Raw genomic sequence first — 14,897 nt, 5'->3', positions numbered from 1 at the left:
GAGTCCTAACCACTAGACCACCAGGGAATTCCCAAGATCCACTTTGTAATGATCATGTGAATTCCTCTTACAGAGAGACAATACCTAAGTGTCATGACTGGAGTTGGCAAATAAAAGCTTACAAGATGGGAAAATATTAGAAGACAACTACTAGAATTATTTTGACTTGTGGTTTACTAAGATATTCAGCCATGAAATTAAAAGACGCTTACTCCTTGGAAGAAAAGTTATGACCAACCTAGACAGCATTTTCAAAAGCAGAGACATTACTTTGCCGACTAAGGTTCGTCTAGTCAAGGCTATGGGTTTTCCTGTGGTCATGTATGGATGTGAGAGTTGGACTGTGAAGAAAGCTGAGTGCTGAAGAATTCATGCTTTTGAACTGTGGTGTTGGAGAAGACTCTTGAGAGTCCCTTGGACTGCAAGGAGATCCAACCAGTCCATTCTGAAGGAGATCAGCCCTGGGATTTCTTTGGAAGGAATGATGCTAAAGCTTAAACTCCAGTACTTTGGCCACCTCATGCGAAGAGTTGACTCATAGGAAAAGACTCTGATGCTGGGAGGGATTGGGGGCAGGAGGAAAAGGGGATGACAGAGGATGAGATGGCTGGATGGCATCACTGACTTGATGGATGTGAATCTGAGTGAACTCCGGGAGTTGGTGATGGAGAGGGAGGCCTGGCATGCTGCGATTCATGGGGTTGCAAAGAGTTGGACACGACTGAGCGACTGAACTGAACTGAACTGAAGATAATCAGTATGTTAGAATGTCGACCTGTCATTTGTTTTCTTTCTAGAGAAGTTAATAAAGTAGTTTTCTTTTTAAAAATACTGACAATAGGCAGTGTTTCTACAATGTGCCCAAACACAAAAGCAAACAACAAAAACAGAACTTTACAATATTTGAGTGGTTAATCAGTCATTTTACTATAATATCTATTTTTAATTGATATAAAATTTATGTATCATGCACAGACCTTAAAGGCTCAATTCAATGCACTTCAATAAGTGCTTTGTGATCTTCATGTTTCCACCACTCCAGAAAGTTGTCTTGAGCCCCTTCCAGTCAATTCCCCCACCACCCAAGACAAACTACTGTTCAGATTTCTATAGATGTGAGAAATACCCAACTTCTTTCCCTTCACACAACGTTTCTGAGACTTATCTACATGCCTGCCATGTATCAGTAGCTTTAAAAAAAAAAAAAACAGCAGAGTAGTATTTCATTATATGATTGACACAATCTGTTTATCTATTCTCTTGTTGAAGGATATTTGTATTTTTTTATTTGTTGGGCTATTGTGAATAAAGGTGCTTGTAAACATAGAATCCTGTTCTGCTGTATAAATGTAATCATATCACCTTTAAACTTCTGTCTAACCAGAAGCTGAGGGACCTGACAGAACTAGCCTCTGTTTTCACTCATTTTTTCACACAAAATGAGTGAGAAGAGCCCTACCCCTGCCCTACAGCCCCGGCTGACTAGAGGCGACCCACTCCAATCCAACCAGCCTATACCTGTGTTGTGTGACACTCCTGGGGCAACACTTTGTGAGGAGAGACGCATTCCCTGGAACATTTCAAACAGGCAGTGTTTAGGGTCAGTGACACTAAAGCTCATCTTTGTTCCAACCCTAATCTAATGTTACAATGCCTCTATTAAAGACAAAAACACAGTCTTAAAAAACAACAGCCAACACACATACACACAAAGGGGCTTTTGATTTACCTGTTCTTTGAGGTCTCCCAGCACAGACCTTACCTAATAAATGGATAGCCACGTACTAGTAACCCAACTTTGGGCACTAATTTCCCAATAGGCAAAAACGGGAAAATTGTACCATCTGTCTTAGGGTTATTTTGAAGATCAAATTAGATAATCTAGATCAAGTATTCACAGTTGCTAACACACTTAAGTACAAAGCACTAGCTATTATTAACAAAACTTCATTTCCAAAACTCATTACAGAATATAGTCTCAGATTTTCCTTTTCCTTTTCAAGGTAATAACAAGAGTTTCCTGAAAGGGATGTGTTCCCCTGTCCCAAATTACTTCATGTTATGTGTTCCCCCCAAATTAATTCAAGTGCAACTGGTGTTATGTAAACCAAAGTGCACAGCCAAGCAAGTTTTGGCTAAATCACTTTTTTAAAACTGCAAAACGCCTAAGTAATGTACACTGGTGGTTTAAGTCACTAAGTCGTATCCGATTCTTGCGACCCTATGGACTGTAGCCTGCTAGACTCCACTGTCCATGGGATTCTCCAGGCAAGAACACTGGAGAGGGTTGCCATTTCCTCCTCCAGGGGATCTTCCTGACCCAGGCATCGAACCCAGGTCTCCTGCGTTGCAGGCACTATTACCCTCTAAAAGTGACATCTAGTACTGACCACAGAATTGACTCTTGCCCCATCAATAAGATCATGTGATCCTGGGGTTCTAAGGCTTTCGAACATGCTAATAAAAACAATGTTGGCTACACGTATGAAACAAATAGCATCCTTAAGAAGATGATACATGCTCTTCCCATTTCACTCAGTTAAATGCTATCCATCCTTCAGATCTCAGGGAAGCTTTCTTAAACCCTCCTAACTTAATCAAGACTTCCGGCTAGACACTCTCAAGGTTCCCTTGGACTTTTCCTTCACAGCTCTTACTTCCATTCATATTAACATACTCAAAAGATTACTTAATGCCTGTCACCTTACCCACCAAACTATATGCTTCAATTAAAGGCCTGGCTGTATATTACACTCAACCTTATACCCCTAGTATCTACCACAATGTTTGGTACCATATAAATGATGTGGAACAAATAATGTGAATTCAAGAATTTCATTGCAGCTTCATTTGTCAAAGTGAAAATTTGAGAACAACTCAAAAGTTTATTAATAGGAAAGTAATTAAGCTTCTACATATGTATGACAGAATAGTACACAACCATTAAAAAAGAAAGAGCTTAATCTCTATGTTCTGATATATCCAATCTTCTAAATGAAAAAGGAGAAACGTATTTTCATATGTACTATATTGTGCTTAGATGTCTAAAAACATACACATCAAACTGTTAACAATGACTACATCCGAAGACGAATAGGCCTGGAAAAAGGTACTTTCACTTACTTTACACACTTCTGTGTTTCAATATTTTTCAACAAACATTTCTAATCAACTTTTTATGCTTTGAGCAACTGCAAGTCCATATAAATTATCATACACTAATGCTTAGTGTATATTTGTATCACTATTTCTTAAAAATATTTTTTGTAATCATCTCCATAGAAACTGTGACAGGAAGGTAACCCAAAAGACAATATCAGCCCCTGTAGCATAGGTTAAGACCTGTATATAAACAGTCTTAATCACAAAGCAAAATAAACAGAACAGGAGCTACAATGTGGGTCTGTTTTCTTGGTCCAAGATTCCTTCCACTACACATCAGTGCCTTTCCAGTAAGGGACACAAGCCTGTCTTGATACAATCAATTGTTTTAGTGCCAAGTGACTAGAAGAGATAACAAAACTACTCCCATTTCCACCCCACCTTTGCAAGTCACAAGAGGGTACTGCAGGCCAATGGCCACAGAGGCTTCTTTTAACAACCCCAGAGAAAGGGAGGTTATAAAATTCTAGTGCATACTAATCACTATTAGACAATTCCCTTATGTTGAGCTGAAACCTATCTCTTTTACTTTGACTCATTGATTCAAGTTTGGCATTTGCAATGCCAAGCTTCTCTCCTCTTTGAGAATATATTTAAGACAGCTACCATCTGTATCTTTTTGGGATACTGTCTGAAATTTATAAGCTGTTTTTCAATAAAACATCTCATTATCCCACTTTTAATTTCAGTCCTCATAAACTACTTGGCAGAGGAGAAGGGGAACTATCCTGGAAGACTCCTACAAAATAATGAGGTACAAAGTAGTCAGGTTGTTACTACAATGCTTCATGGAGAGTCATAGAGAACCATGCACATCTTAGCACTCCTTTGTTAGATGTCACTGAGTCAAACACCTTTCTGGTCTAAAGCACAGGAATGAAGACACCATCAGAGGCTTACGACAAAATCCTGGCTTTCGACAGCTGAACATCGCTGGTTCAAGAATTTGCCATGAATGCAGTGGCATTCCTTATTATACTTCTGTAAGACACAGGAACAATCAACCTAATGATCCTTTCTCAGTAAAATATTTCTTGCTGTTTTTGTTGGCACCTTCAATAACAAAGCACCTGGTGGTTCCACCAATGTACAAATGAGACTTCCTCACAATTTAATAAAGACAAAGCAATGAACAATAAAAGTAATAAACAGAATGAAACTTAGCTACTGAACTTGAGATGCATGAAAAGATATGAGACCATAATGACAAGGTTGTTAGATAATACTAGAAAACACAATGAAAAGTACAGGAAGTCTAGGAAGAAGTGCTAGGACAAGAAGTACTTATAAGGACAAGAAACATAGAAAGCTACATTGCCACTACTTATTAAACAGGGCTTCCCTGGTGGCTCAGATGGTAAAGAATCAGCCTGCAATGCAAAAGACCTGGGTTCAATCCCTGGATGAGGACGATCCCCTGGAGAAGGTAATGGCAACGCACTGCAGTTTTCTTGCCTGGAGAATCCCACAGACTGGCAGGCTAATGGGGGTCGCAAAGAGTCAGACAGGACTGAGCCACTAACACTTTCACTTATTAAACAAACAGCTTTTTATCACCTGATGAAAAACAACAGAAGTAAATGATTGTGCAAAAACTTAGAGTAAGAACACAGGACAAGACAGACATCTATTTGGAATAGCACAGCTTTTTACTTTGTTTTACCTATTGTTGACAGGCACAAGCTTGGTAAAGTCTTCCCAAATGTTGCTCCAGGTTTTCCTTCTGAATCTGAACCAAATTAAGAGGAAGGAGAGGGCCTCTGAACATCCACTCAAAAATCATACCCCCTACTCTTCACTCAACTGTGCTTCCCTTCATCAGAATTTATAGTTATACATCTCTGTGCTTATTGTCCCATGACCCAGAAAACCATAAGTTCCTTGAAGGCAGAGTCAACTCTTTTGAACACTGTATACACATGTAATAGGTCCTTGGACATGAAAGATGCTCCTTAAATATCTGTATAGTGAAAATAGAAAGAGGAAAGGAAAAGGAAGTCACTGGGTACCCTAAATAGTCATTTTGTTTTGTAGCTAATGTTGGGAGAAGGCAATGGCAGCCCACTCCAGTACTCTTGCCTGGAAAATCCCATGGACAGAGGAGCCTGGTACACTGCAGTCCATGGGGTCGCTAAGAGTCCGACAGGACTGAGCAACTTCACTTTCACTTTTCACTTTCATGCCTTGGAGAAGGAAATGGCAACCCATTCCAGTGTTCTTGCCTGGAGAATCCCAGGGAAGGGGGAACCTGGTGGGCTGCCGTCTATGGGGTCGCACAGAGTCGGACACGACTGAAGCAACTTAGCAGCAGCAGCAGCTAATGTTGAGAAATTAATCACCTGTCGAACACTAATTATGATCCAGATTATTTATATACATGATTTACTTTAACTTTACAATAATACTGGCAGGTTTCTCATTTGTGATCAAAGTAAGACTAAAAGACACTAAGTATTACATAACTTGCTTAAGCCATACATCTAGCAAATCTGGGCTCCAGTTTTATGTTAATATCAAGTTAACTTGATATACTGGAGGCTGCCCCCAAGCTGCTCTTGTCTTGATTATCTCCACTCCTTACAGCTAAGGGAGGAGGAGGAAATACTTAACAGCAAATCAGTAGGTGCATATAACCCAAGACTTCTGGCTATGTATTCAGTCTGAATCTGCTTCCAGCTTAAAGAAATCTTCTAAAGAAATATAAACAGCAAAACAAGCATTTTTACATCGATCAAATAATTCGATTCTCAAAACAATCTTACAAATGAGAGAGAAATTCCCATTATGTGGGTGCAGATACTGGGGCCAAGAGCGCTTAAGAACTTTGACACTCTCCCTACAAACCTATGGGCCTGGGGTTTTCCAAAAAGAAACAGTGACTGCATAGACTTAGTGCAACCTTTGAAAAAGACACTCGCGCCATAAACCTCGTTTTCCTACTGCAAATATGTAATCCAGATGGGAACGTTCAACGGCGATTTTCCCATTGCATTTTAGACTTGATGAGGGTCCCGTTCACTCTATACCATTAGCTAAATGTTGACTGCCAAATATAAATATTTACGAGACAACACATGCAGGTCAAAGAAAGGACGTGGGAATATCATTTTAGAAAGGGCTGCAGTGCAGCCAAAACTCTGGGCTGCGGTCCACATTTGCCTTCGCCAACTCCTCCTTCTCTCCCCTCCACTGAACCATTCCTCCCTGGAGTCAGATTTAGTGCAACAGGCAGGTTCCTACCTTGGTCTGAACACTCTTATCAAACTTGTCATTTTTGAAGCTAAAAGTATTCTGGTGCCTCTGAGGCCTGGAACGAGTCACGTTCCCTTTCTGTGAGCTCATCGCCGAAACGACAATCGTCTCGCTCTGGGACAAGGAAGATGCAGGGAAGAGTAAGTTGCGAGGAACTATCCCACGGAGCTCACTCTTCTACCATTGACCCGGAAGGAACTTAATCAGCCTTTCTGTCCCCGCCCCCGGCATACCCACGTGACTCCTCGCGGAGGTCAAAGGACACCCCCAGGCCTCTCAGCGCCCGCAAGGCCCTTTTAAAACCGCCCAGTCTCGATCCTTCCCCCTTCCCGCAGCCTCTCTCTCTCAAACTCGGCCTAAAAATCCCGCTTTATTCGAAGCGAGAATTCCCCCATTGGTCCGAATGTGGCAGTCCATCAAAGTCGAGAGGCGGGGAGGCCTTGCTTCTATTGGCTCTCCTTTTCCGCAATCCCCGCCTCCTGCCGACTCTGCTCAGCCTCTCCTGAGCCCTACACCTCCGGACTGCTTGTGATTGGTGGAAGTCGGGCTAAAGTAGACTCCGTCCCACCCCCGGCCCGCTCGCAGGCTGGAGCCGGGGTCAGCTTTGGCATCTTCCTACAGTCAGTGACCAACTCCTAGCTTCGTGAGCTCTCGCAAACCCCAGGTTTTCCCTTCCAGTCTCCCGCCACGAGAGCGAGTCCCGCGGCCGTCAGGCTGTAGGGGAGCGAAGAAAAGAGAATTAGAGAAAGATCTGGCTGGGTCTGGGTGGTGTCTGCAGTGCCAGAAAGGGAGGTGGCGGCGGCTGCGGCAGCTGCGACCACGGCCGCGCGGGACGTGAGGCCCAAGAGCAGCCGACCGCGGCGGCGGAGGCGGCCGTTCCAGCGCCTCGCGCCGGGGCCGTTAGTCAGCAGAACACGAGCCCGTGTGGAGGAACAGGGTCGGCGCGAGGCGAGACTGAGGAGCTTAAGCCGGCCCCCTCGGGCGCCGCCGTCCTTCCACGTCCCGGCGCCGGGGGCTGCAGCCCTCGTTCCTGGCTTCTCGGCCGGGCCCGCCCGTAGGCGGGCAGAGTCCGGCAGCGGAAGCGGCGGCAGCGTGGATCGCGCCTCGTAGAGGACAGCGCGGCGGCAGAGGTTCTCTCCCGGCCCTTTCAGCCTGACGCCTTGGCTGCGGCCCTCAGGTGCAGGTGCGTGGGGCCGCGGCGGGGAGGTGGGGGCCCGGGCGCTGCGGCCGGCCTGGAGGAGGGGGCGCTGGGCCGGGAGACGCAGCGCGGGAGTGACGAGCCGGGGCCGGGCGGGGGGAGGGGAACGGGAGGCGTCTTTGTTGTTGGCGACTGGGATTCCTCTAGGCGCTGGGAAAGGCAGAGAAGCCACTCCCGATCGGGTCTGGGATTTTGAGAAGATTGTTGGTTCGGTGAAGGAGAGGTAGCAAAGTCTGCGGTCGATGAGGCTGTGGGAGTCGGAGGGCGGGAGAGGGACGGACAGATCGATTGGGGAAGGTTTTGGGTCCTCCTTGCAGAGAAGTCTCATTTCATCTTTTGCTCTTCGCCCTGTGGACGGAAAGATGGGGTCAGGTTCACATTCCCACCCTCGCTCATTGTGAAATTCGCGTCTCCTGAAAACTGTCTCCTGAATGTCCTCGAATGTGCCAGCCTTCATTTTTAGATCGAATCATGCCGGGTCCTTGGTGATTTGTGTGTTCTAGTCCGGCTGTTCTAGGGTCTTTTTCTCTCGATGATCGAGCTTCACTCGAACTCGAGGATAAGCTCATCAGGAATTGTTTTTGAATTGAAAAATTAGTGTTTGGTTGGAATATTTTTGAACCCTGAAACGAAAAGTTCTGTCAAGTTAGGTTGTACTGTTGTGAAGAGGTGTTTTAAAGAAGAGAGTTTAACCCTGGCTTTTTTTTTCTTTAAAGAAATGTTCAGAGCTTTGATCCATGGTGATTTCTGCCAATACCAGGACACAACTTTCAAAAACGACACGTTGATTTATCAAAGTCGGTGTGAACTGTATTTGTTAAGCAGAAGAGTGAGTAACGGAATGCAGGGAGGGTGACCTTTAATTTTTTGCTCTTAGCTTTTGAAAAGGTATTCATGTTTAAGTTTTTTTGCAATATACAGCTCCTTGATCCGCAGGATAATTCATTGATTTTTTTTTTTTTAAGGCTCCAATAAGTAAAAAGAATTTTGGAGTTCTTGTGTCAGCGTTTAAAACTACCTAATGAATCTGAGTAAAAAGCCAGGTACATGTTGTAATAGCATTCGTCAAGCTTACATTAACAAGAAGACATAACATGATGAGCTTTTTTTGGTAAAGAGTTTGTCTCATATGTTTATAGCATAAACTCATTTGGATGATTTATCTAATATCTAATCATACCCAATATTTTGGTAATTATCATAATTGACAGTGTTCTAATTGGGTACCCAGTTCTTTGCTTGTTGAAAGTAGGAGTGGAGGCTAACTTAGAGAAGAGCAGTGGAGATAGCCATGCTTCAACTTAAAAAAGAAATAAGGTCCCTGTTGGGCAGTAATTACTATATTACTTGAGATCCAGGAGGAAATAAATAGCACCCTCACCCATATTTTGACCTCTCTTTTCTCCTACTGTAGTATTAATAAGGTTAATTGGCAAGGATAGGATTAGATTTTTAGCAGGCTAGGCAGCTTTAATTTTGTCTGTTGCTGTGCAGTACTGTAGTTGATCAGTGGCTTGCTCCTTGAGTATCTTTGCCTGCTTTGAAATGTGTATGACCTCTGACAGAATATTCTATTTCCTGTGACAAGGAGAATTACCGTAAAGCATCATGGCAATGTAATGTTTTGGACAATTTAATGAACACAGAAGAAATAGGCTGTGTCTGTTCCAAGTTTTGTCACTGAATTGGTCTACAACTCCAGGCATGCTATCTCACATCTGAGTCAGTTTCTCCATCTGTGATATAGGGCTAATAAAATATGCCACCTGCTCACTGTGTAGAAAGGGCAGTGAGAACCAACAGTTCTTCTGGTTATGTGACATTGGTTGTTTTAGTGAATAACAGTGCTTTTTAATGCAATTCTCTAAGTTTGTTTTTGTATTATGAATTTCACTTCCTTGGTGAAGAATTAGGATAAACCTAGTTATAATAGGGAAACTCTATCCATATGCTATCACTTAGGAATGATAAACTCTAATTTTCTCCAATGTTAAGAATATATAATTTGGTGTCATATCTTTAGAATCAGTGATGACAAGCAAGTAGAGTGATAGATTGAGTTGGCTGCTTTATTTACTGATAGATTTTATTTCTACTATATCCAAGGTAAAGTTATAACTACAAAACAAAGCTTCCCCTATACTTGGTACCCCTCTTAAATCCTATTTCCACACTCCCAACCACAAACCCCAAATTGACATGCATCCTTCCTATCCATGTGTTTATACATTATATGGTTTTTCTTTTATTGCTTTAAGACTGTTTAAGTATGTTTTTTATATCTGTAGCTTGCTTTCTTCACTGAACAAGCCAAGATTTATCTGTGCTGATTCAGGTAGCTCTAGCTAATTATTGTTGTCATTTGTTTGTGTTTTATTATGTGACTATATCAAGTTTCTGTTAGTGATTTTAGTGATTTTCAATTGTTTTCTTATTAAACACAGTGTAGGGAATATTCTTGTATATATTTATTTAGGTAAAGTAGAAGACTTCCTCCAGAGTGACTCTTGAACCTATATCTCATTTTTATAGAAATATTTTACAACCTCCCCAATACTGTCCTAAATGAAATTCATAATAATAAACTTCAGTTGGTATTTTAAATAAAGTAATATGCTTACTAAAATAAAGAATTTATAACAAAGTAATGTATTGCACTGTGAAATGCTCAGGTTCAACCACATTGTAATCTTGCTACCATGTGTGATAATAGACCAAAAACATCAGAATTCTGGGGGTCGGTTAGAAATCAGGACCTCAGGTCCTACCCTAATAACTAAGATACTGAATATTAACAGGATTCCCAGGTGAACTGAGTGTACCTAGAAGTCTAAGAAGCACTGCTAGAAGAAATAGTAGTAGTCAGATACTTTGAACAGATGGGATCACCTTGACTAGGACAGCTGCTAAAGCAGATTAAACAGATGTGTTGAATTGGCCACTGGAATACCGATAGAGGGATTTGATTTGATAAGTTTCTGAAATAACTATAATTTCAGTAAAGTTTGAACAAAAATAAAAATGTAGTCTTCTCTCTTTAAACAGGGGTTGCACTCTTTTACATCTTAATTTTTGTTAAAACAATGCAACTATACTTTGTGTTAAGTCCTATTAATTAATATCTGGCCGTAGTTTTTCCTTCTGGTCGCTTAAATGAGTGTCCAGCAGAATGTTCAGAAGTCACTGGACATGGGGCAGCATTATCTTTACATACCATGAGTGCGTCGTGTCCCTGGCATCTATTCAGTAGTGCCCCCCATTTGTTGCAACTACAAAGCCATTATTGAGAAAGATTGCCCTGGGATATAAATCTATCAATAGTATTAGACTGCTGGAACACAGGATAGGAGCTGCTTCTTCGCCTTCCTTAGATACAATCAGTTTTCTCTCCAGAGTATATCAGTAATGAATGAAAGGGTCTGTTTCTCCACCTTCCAAATACTTCAGTTCATTCACTCAGTTGTATCCGACTCATTGCAACCCCATGAACTGCAGCACACCAGGCCTCCCTGTCCATCACCATCTCGCAGAGTTTACCCAAACTCATGTCCATTCAGTCGGTGATGCCATCCAACCACCTCATCCTCCGATATCCCCTTCTCCTCCTGCCGTCAGTCTTTCCCAGGATCAGGGTCTTTTCAAATGAGTCTGCTCTTTGCATCAGGTGGCCAAAGTATTGGAGTTTCAGCTTCAGCATCAGTCCTTCCAGTGAACACCCAGGACTGATTTCCTTTAGGATGGACTGGTTGGATCTCCTTATCCCCTTTTCCTCCTGCCGTCAGTCTTTCCCAGGATCAGGGTCTTTTCAAATGAGTCTGCTCTTTGCATCAGGTGGCCAAAGTATTGGAGTTTCAGCTTCAGCATCAGTCCTTCCAGTGAACACCCAGGACTGATTTCCTTTAGGATGGACTGGTTGGATCTCCTTGCAGTCCAAGGGACTCTCAAGAGTCTTCTCCAACGCCACAGTTCAAAAGCATCAATTCTTCAGCACTCAGCTTTCTTTATACTCCAACTCTAACATTCATACATGAATACTAGAAAAACCATAGCCTTGACTAGACGGGCCTTTGTTGGCAAAGTAATGTCTCTGCTTTTTAATATGCTATCTAGGTTGATCGTAACTTTCCTCCCAAGGAGTAAACATCTTTTAATTTCATACATGCAGTCACCATCTGCAGTGATTTTGGAGCCCAAAAAATAGTCTCTCAGGGTTTCCACTGTTTCCCCATCTGTTTGCCATGAAGTGATGGGACCAGATGCCATAATCTTAGTTTTCTGAATGTTGAGCTTTAACCCAACTTTTTCACTCTCCAATTTTTTTTTTCATCAAGAGGGTTTTGAGTTCCTCTTCACTTTCTGCCGTAAGGGTGGTGTCATCTGCATATCTGAGGTTATTGATATTTCTCCTGGAAATCTAGATTCCAGCTTGTGTTTCTTCCAGCCCAGCATTTCTCATGATGTACTCTGCATATAAGTTAAATAAGCAGGGTGACAATATACAGCCTTGACGTACTCCTTTTCCTATTTGGAACCAGTCTGTTGTTCCATGTCCAGTTCTAACTGTTGCTTCCTGACCTGAATACAGATTTCTCAAGAGGCAGGTTAGGTGGTCTGGTATTCCCATCTCTTTCAGAAGTTTCCAGTTTGCTGTGATCCACATAGTCAAAGGCTTTGGCATAGTCAATAAAGCAACAATACATGTTTTTCTGGAACTCTCTTGCTTTCTCGATGACCCAGTGGATGTTCCCAATTTGATCTCTGGTTCCTCTGCCTTTTCTAAAACCAGCTTGAACATCTGGAAGTTCATGGTTCACGTATTGCTGAAGCCTGGCTTGGAGAATTTTGAGCATTACTTTACTAGCGTGTGAGATGAGCACAATTGTGTGGTAGTTTGAGCATTCTTTGACATTGCCTTTCTTTGGGATTGGAATGAAAACTGACCAATCCTGTGGCCACTGCTGAGTTTTCCAAATTTGCTGACATGTTGAGTGCAGCACTTTCACAGCATCATCTTTTAGGATTTGAAATAGCTCAACTGGAATTTCATCACCTCTACTAGCTTTGTTCGTAGTGATGCTTCCTAAGGCCCCCCTTGACTTCACATTCCAGGATGTCTGGTTCTAGGTGAGTGATCACACTATCGCAATTATCTGGGTCGTGAAGATCTTTTTTGAATAGTTCTTCTATGTATTCTTGCCATCTCTTCTTAATATCTTCTGTTTCTTTTAGGTCCATACCATTTCTGTCCTTCATTGAGCCCGTCTTTGCATGAAATGTTCCCTTGGTATCTCTGATTTTTCTTGAAGAGATCTCTAGTCTTTCCTAATCTATTGCTTTCCTCTATTTCTTTGCATTGATCACTGAGGAAGGCTTTCTTATCTCTCCTTGCTATTCTTTGGAACTCTGCATTCAAATAGGTATATCTTTCCTTTTCTCCTTTGCTTCTCACTTATCTTCTTTTCACAGCTATTTGTAAGGCCTCCTCAGACAGCCATTTTGCTTTTTAGCATTTCTTTTTCTTGGGGATGGTCTTGATTCCTGTCTTCTGTACAGTGTCACAAACCTCCGTCCATAGTTCAACAGGCACTCTGTCTATCAGATCTGGTCCTTAAATCTATTTCTCACTTCCACTGTATAATCATAAGGGATTTGATTTAGGTCATACCTGAATGGTCTAGTGGTTTTTCCTACTTTCTTCAATTTAAGTCTGAATTTGGCAATAAGGAGTTCATGAATGAGCCACAGTCAGCTCCTGGTCTTGTTTTTGCTAACTGTGTAGAGCTTCTCCATTTTGGCTGCAAAGAATATAATCAATATGATTTCGGTGTTGACCATCTGGTGCTGTCCATGTGTAAAGTCTTCTCTTGTGTTGTTGGAAGAGGGTGTTTGCTTTGACCAGTGTATTCTATTGGCAAATCTCTGTTAGCCTTTGCCCTGCCTCATACTGTACTCCAAGGCCAAATTTGCCTATTACTCCAGGTGTTTCTTGACTTCCTACTTTTGCATTCCAGTCCCTGTAATGAAAAGGACACCTTTTGGAGATGTTAGTTCTAGAAGGTCTTGTAGGTCTTCATAGAACCGTTCAGCTTCAGCTTCTTCAGCATTACGGGTTGGGGCATAGACTTGGATTACCGTGATATTGAATAGTTTGCCTTGGAAACAAACAGAGATCATTCTGTCGTTTTTGAGACTGCATTCAACTACTGCATTTCGGACTCTTTGGTTGAGTATGATGGCTACTCCATTTCTTCTAAGGGATTCCTGCCCATAGTAGTAGATATAATGGTCATCTGAGTTAAATTTAGTATTCCAAATACTTAAGGCTTCTTAAATTTTGACATTGTAAGGAATATGAAATGTTAGCTCATTGTAATTTTCATGTATCTTCCCCAGTTAGTTGTGTAGTTAAGAACACTTTAACTTGGTTTTCAGCGATTCATATTCCTTTTCTATGAATTGCCTATTCTGTTTTTCTTTGAGATTATTTTATTGATTTGTAAGTACTTTTTATGTATGTAGGATAATAGTACTTAGTAGGCTTTAGAAATATTTTCTAGTCTTTACAATGCCTTTTCATTTTAAATATGGTATCTTTTGATGAATAGACATTCTTAATTTTAATGGCAAATTTATTCTCTCATGATGGTGCTTTTTCTCTGTAAAGAAAGTATCTTGAGATGTAAAGATTGTTATAGTTTGTTGTAAAAGCTTTACTTTCTCACATTTAGATGTTAAGTACATGTGGAGCTGTTTTTATATAATAAGATATTTGTGAATCTAAATTTACTTAATAAAAATGACTACCCTTTATACTGAAATTATTTTTATGTTAATGTGCTCTTATGAAATTATAGTGATAGTAGATTATATTTAGTTTGTAACATTTTGTGGGAAAATTAAAATTTGATAACTCTTGTCATTCCAACTTTAAAAAAAATTTTACTGGATTTTAATAAAAGATTTGAGAACTACTGCTTTTAGAGTACTCTGATTCCTTTTTATTCATGTTTGACTCACATTCGTCATCTAAAACATCACTGAAAATGATCAGGTACTCTTAGGTACTAATCTTTCATCATCTGCATCTCTACATTTTACAGTTTAACGTGTCTTGTCATCTCTTTTTATTCTGACTAGAATATTTTAAATAATACTTATGGTCCTCATTTGTTTTCCCAGGAATTAAAGGTGAAAATGGTTAAACACATCCTCATACAGTTAAAGATGAAAAAAGGGAAAGGAAGAATGGGCCAGTGTCTACTGAGTATCAATCACTGTTCTAGGT

At 41.2% G+C, this 14,897-nt stretch overlaps 2 protein-coding genes across 5 annotated transcripts in view; one reads left to right on the top strand and one right to left on the bottom strand.

Moving 5' to 3' along the window:
* C8H9orf85 (chromosome 8 C9orf85 homolog) overlaps positions 1 to 6,622 on the bottom strand; it is a 63,770-nt gene extending 57,148 nt beyond the window's left edge. The window contains exon 1 of the mRNA XM_005683750.3: positions 6,403 to 6,622. Coding sequence (XP_005683807.1) covers positions 6,403 to 6,504 — 102 coding nt within the window. The 5' untranslated portion in view covers positions 6,505 to 6,622. The remainder of the gene's footprint in view (positions 1 to 6,402) is intronic.
* ABHD17B (abhydrolase domain containing 17B) overlaps positions 6,943 to 14,897 on the top strand; it is a 44,665-nt gene continuing 36,710 nt past the window's right edge. Inside the window, exons 1-2 of one of the 4 annotated variants that reach the window (XM_018052064.1) lie at positions 6,943 to 7,597; positions 8,329 to 8,441. In XM_018052064.1, the coding sequence (XP_017907553.1) occupies positions 8,331 to 8,441 (111 nt within the window). In that variant the 5' untranslated portion in view covers positions 6,943 to 7,597; positions 8,329 to 8,330. Of the gene's footprint in view, positions 7,598 to 8,328; positions 8,442 to 14,897 lie in introns of those variants that run through there. The other 3 variants (XM_018052067.1, XM_018052066.1, XM_018052068.1) reach the window with 3 other exon arrangements.

This window comes from Capra hircus, chromosome 8 (assembly GCF_001704415.2).
Source record: "Capra hircus breed San Clemente chromosome 8, ASM170441v1, whole genome shotgun sequence".
NCBI classification, from domain to species: domain Eukaryota; kingdom Metazoa; phylum Chordata; class Mammalia; order Artiodactyla; family Bovidae; genus Capra; species Capra hircus.
The sequence above is the reverse complement of the archived record's forward strand: the minus strand, read 5'-3'. Positions and strand labels throughout refer to the sequence as shown.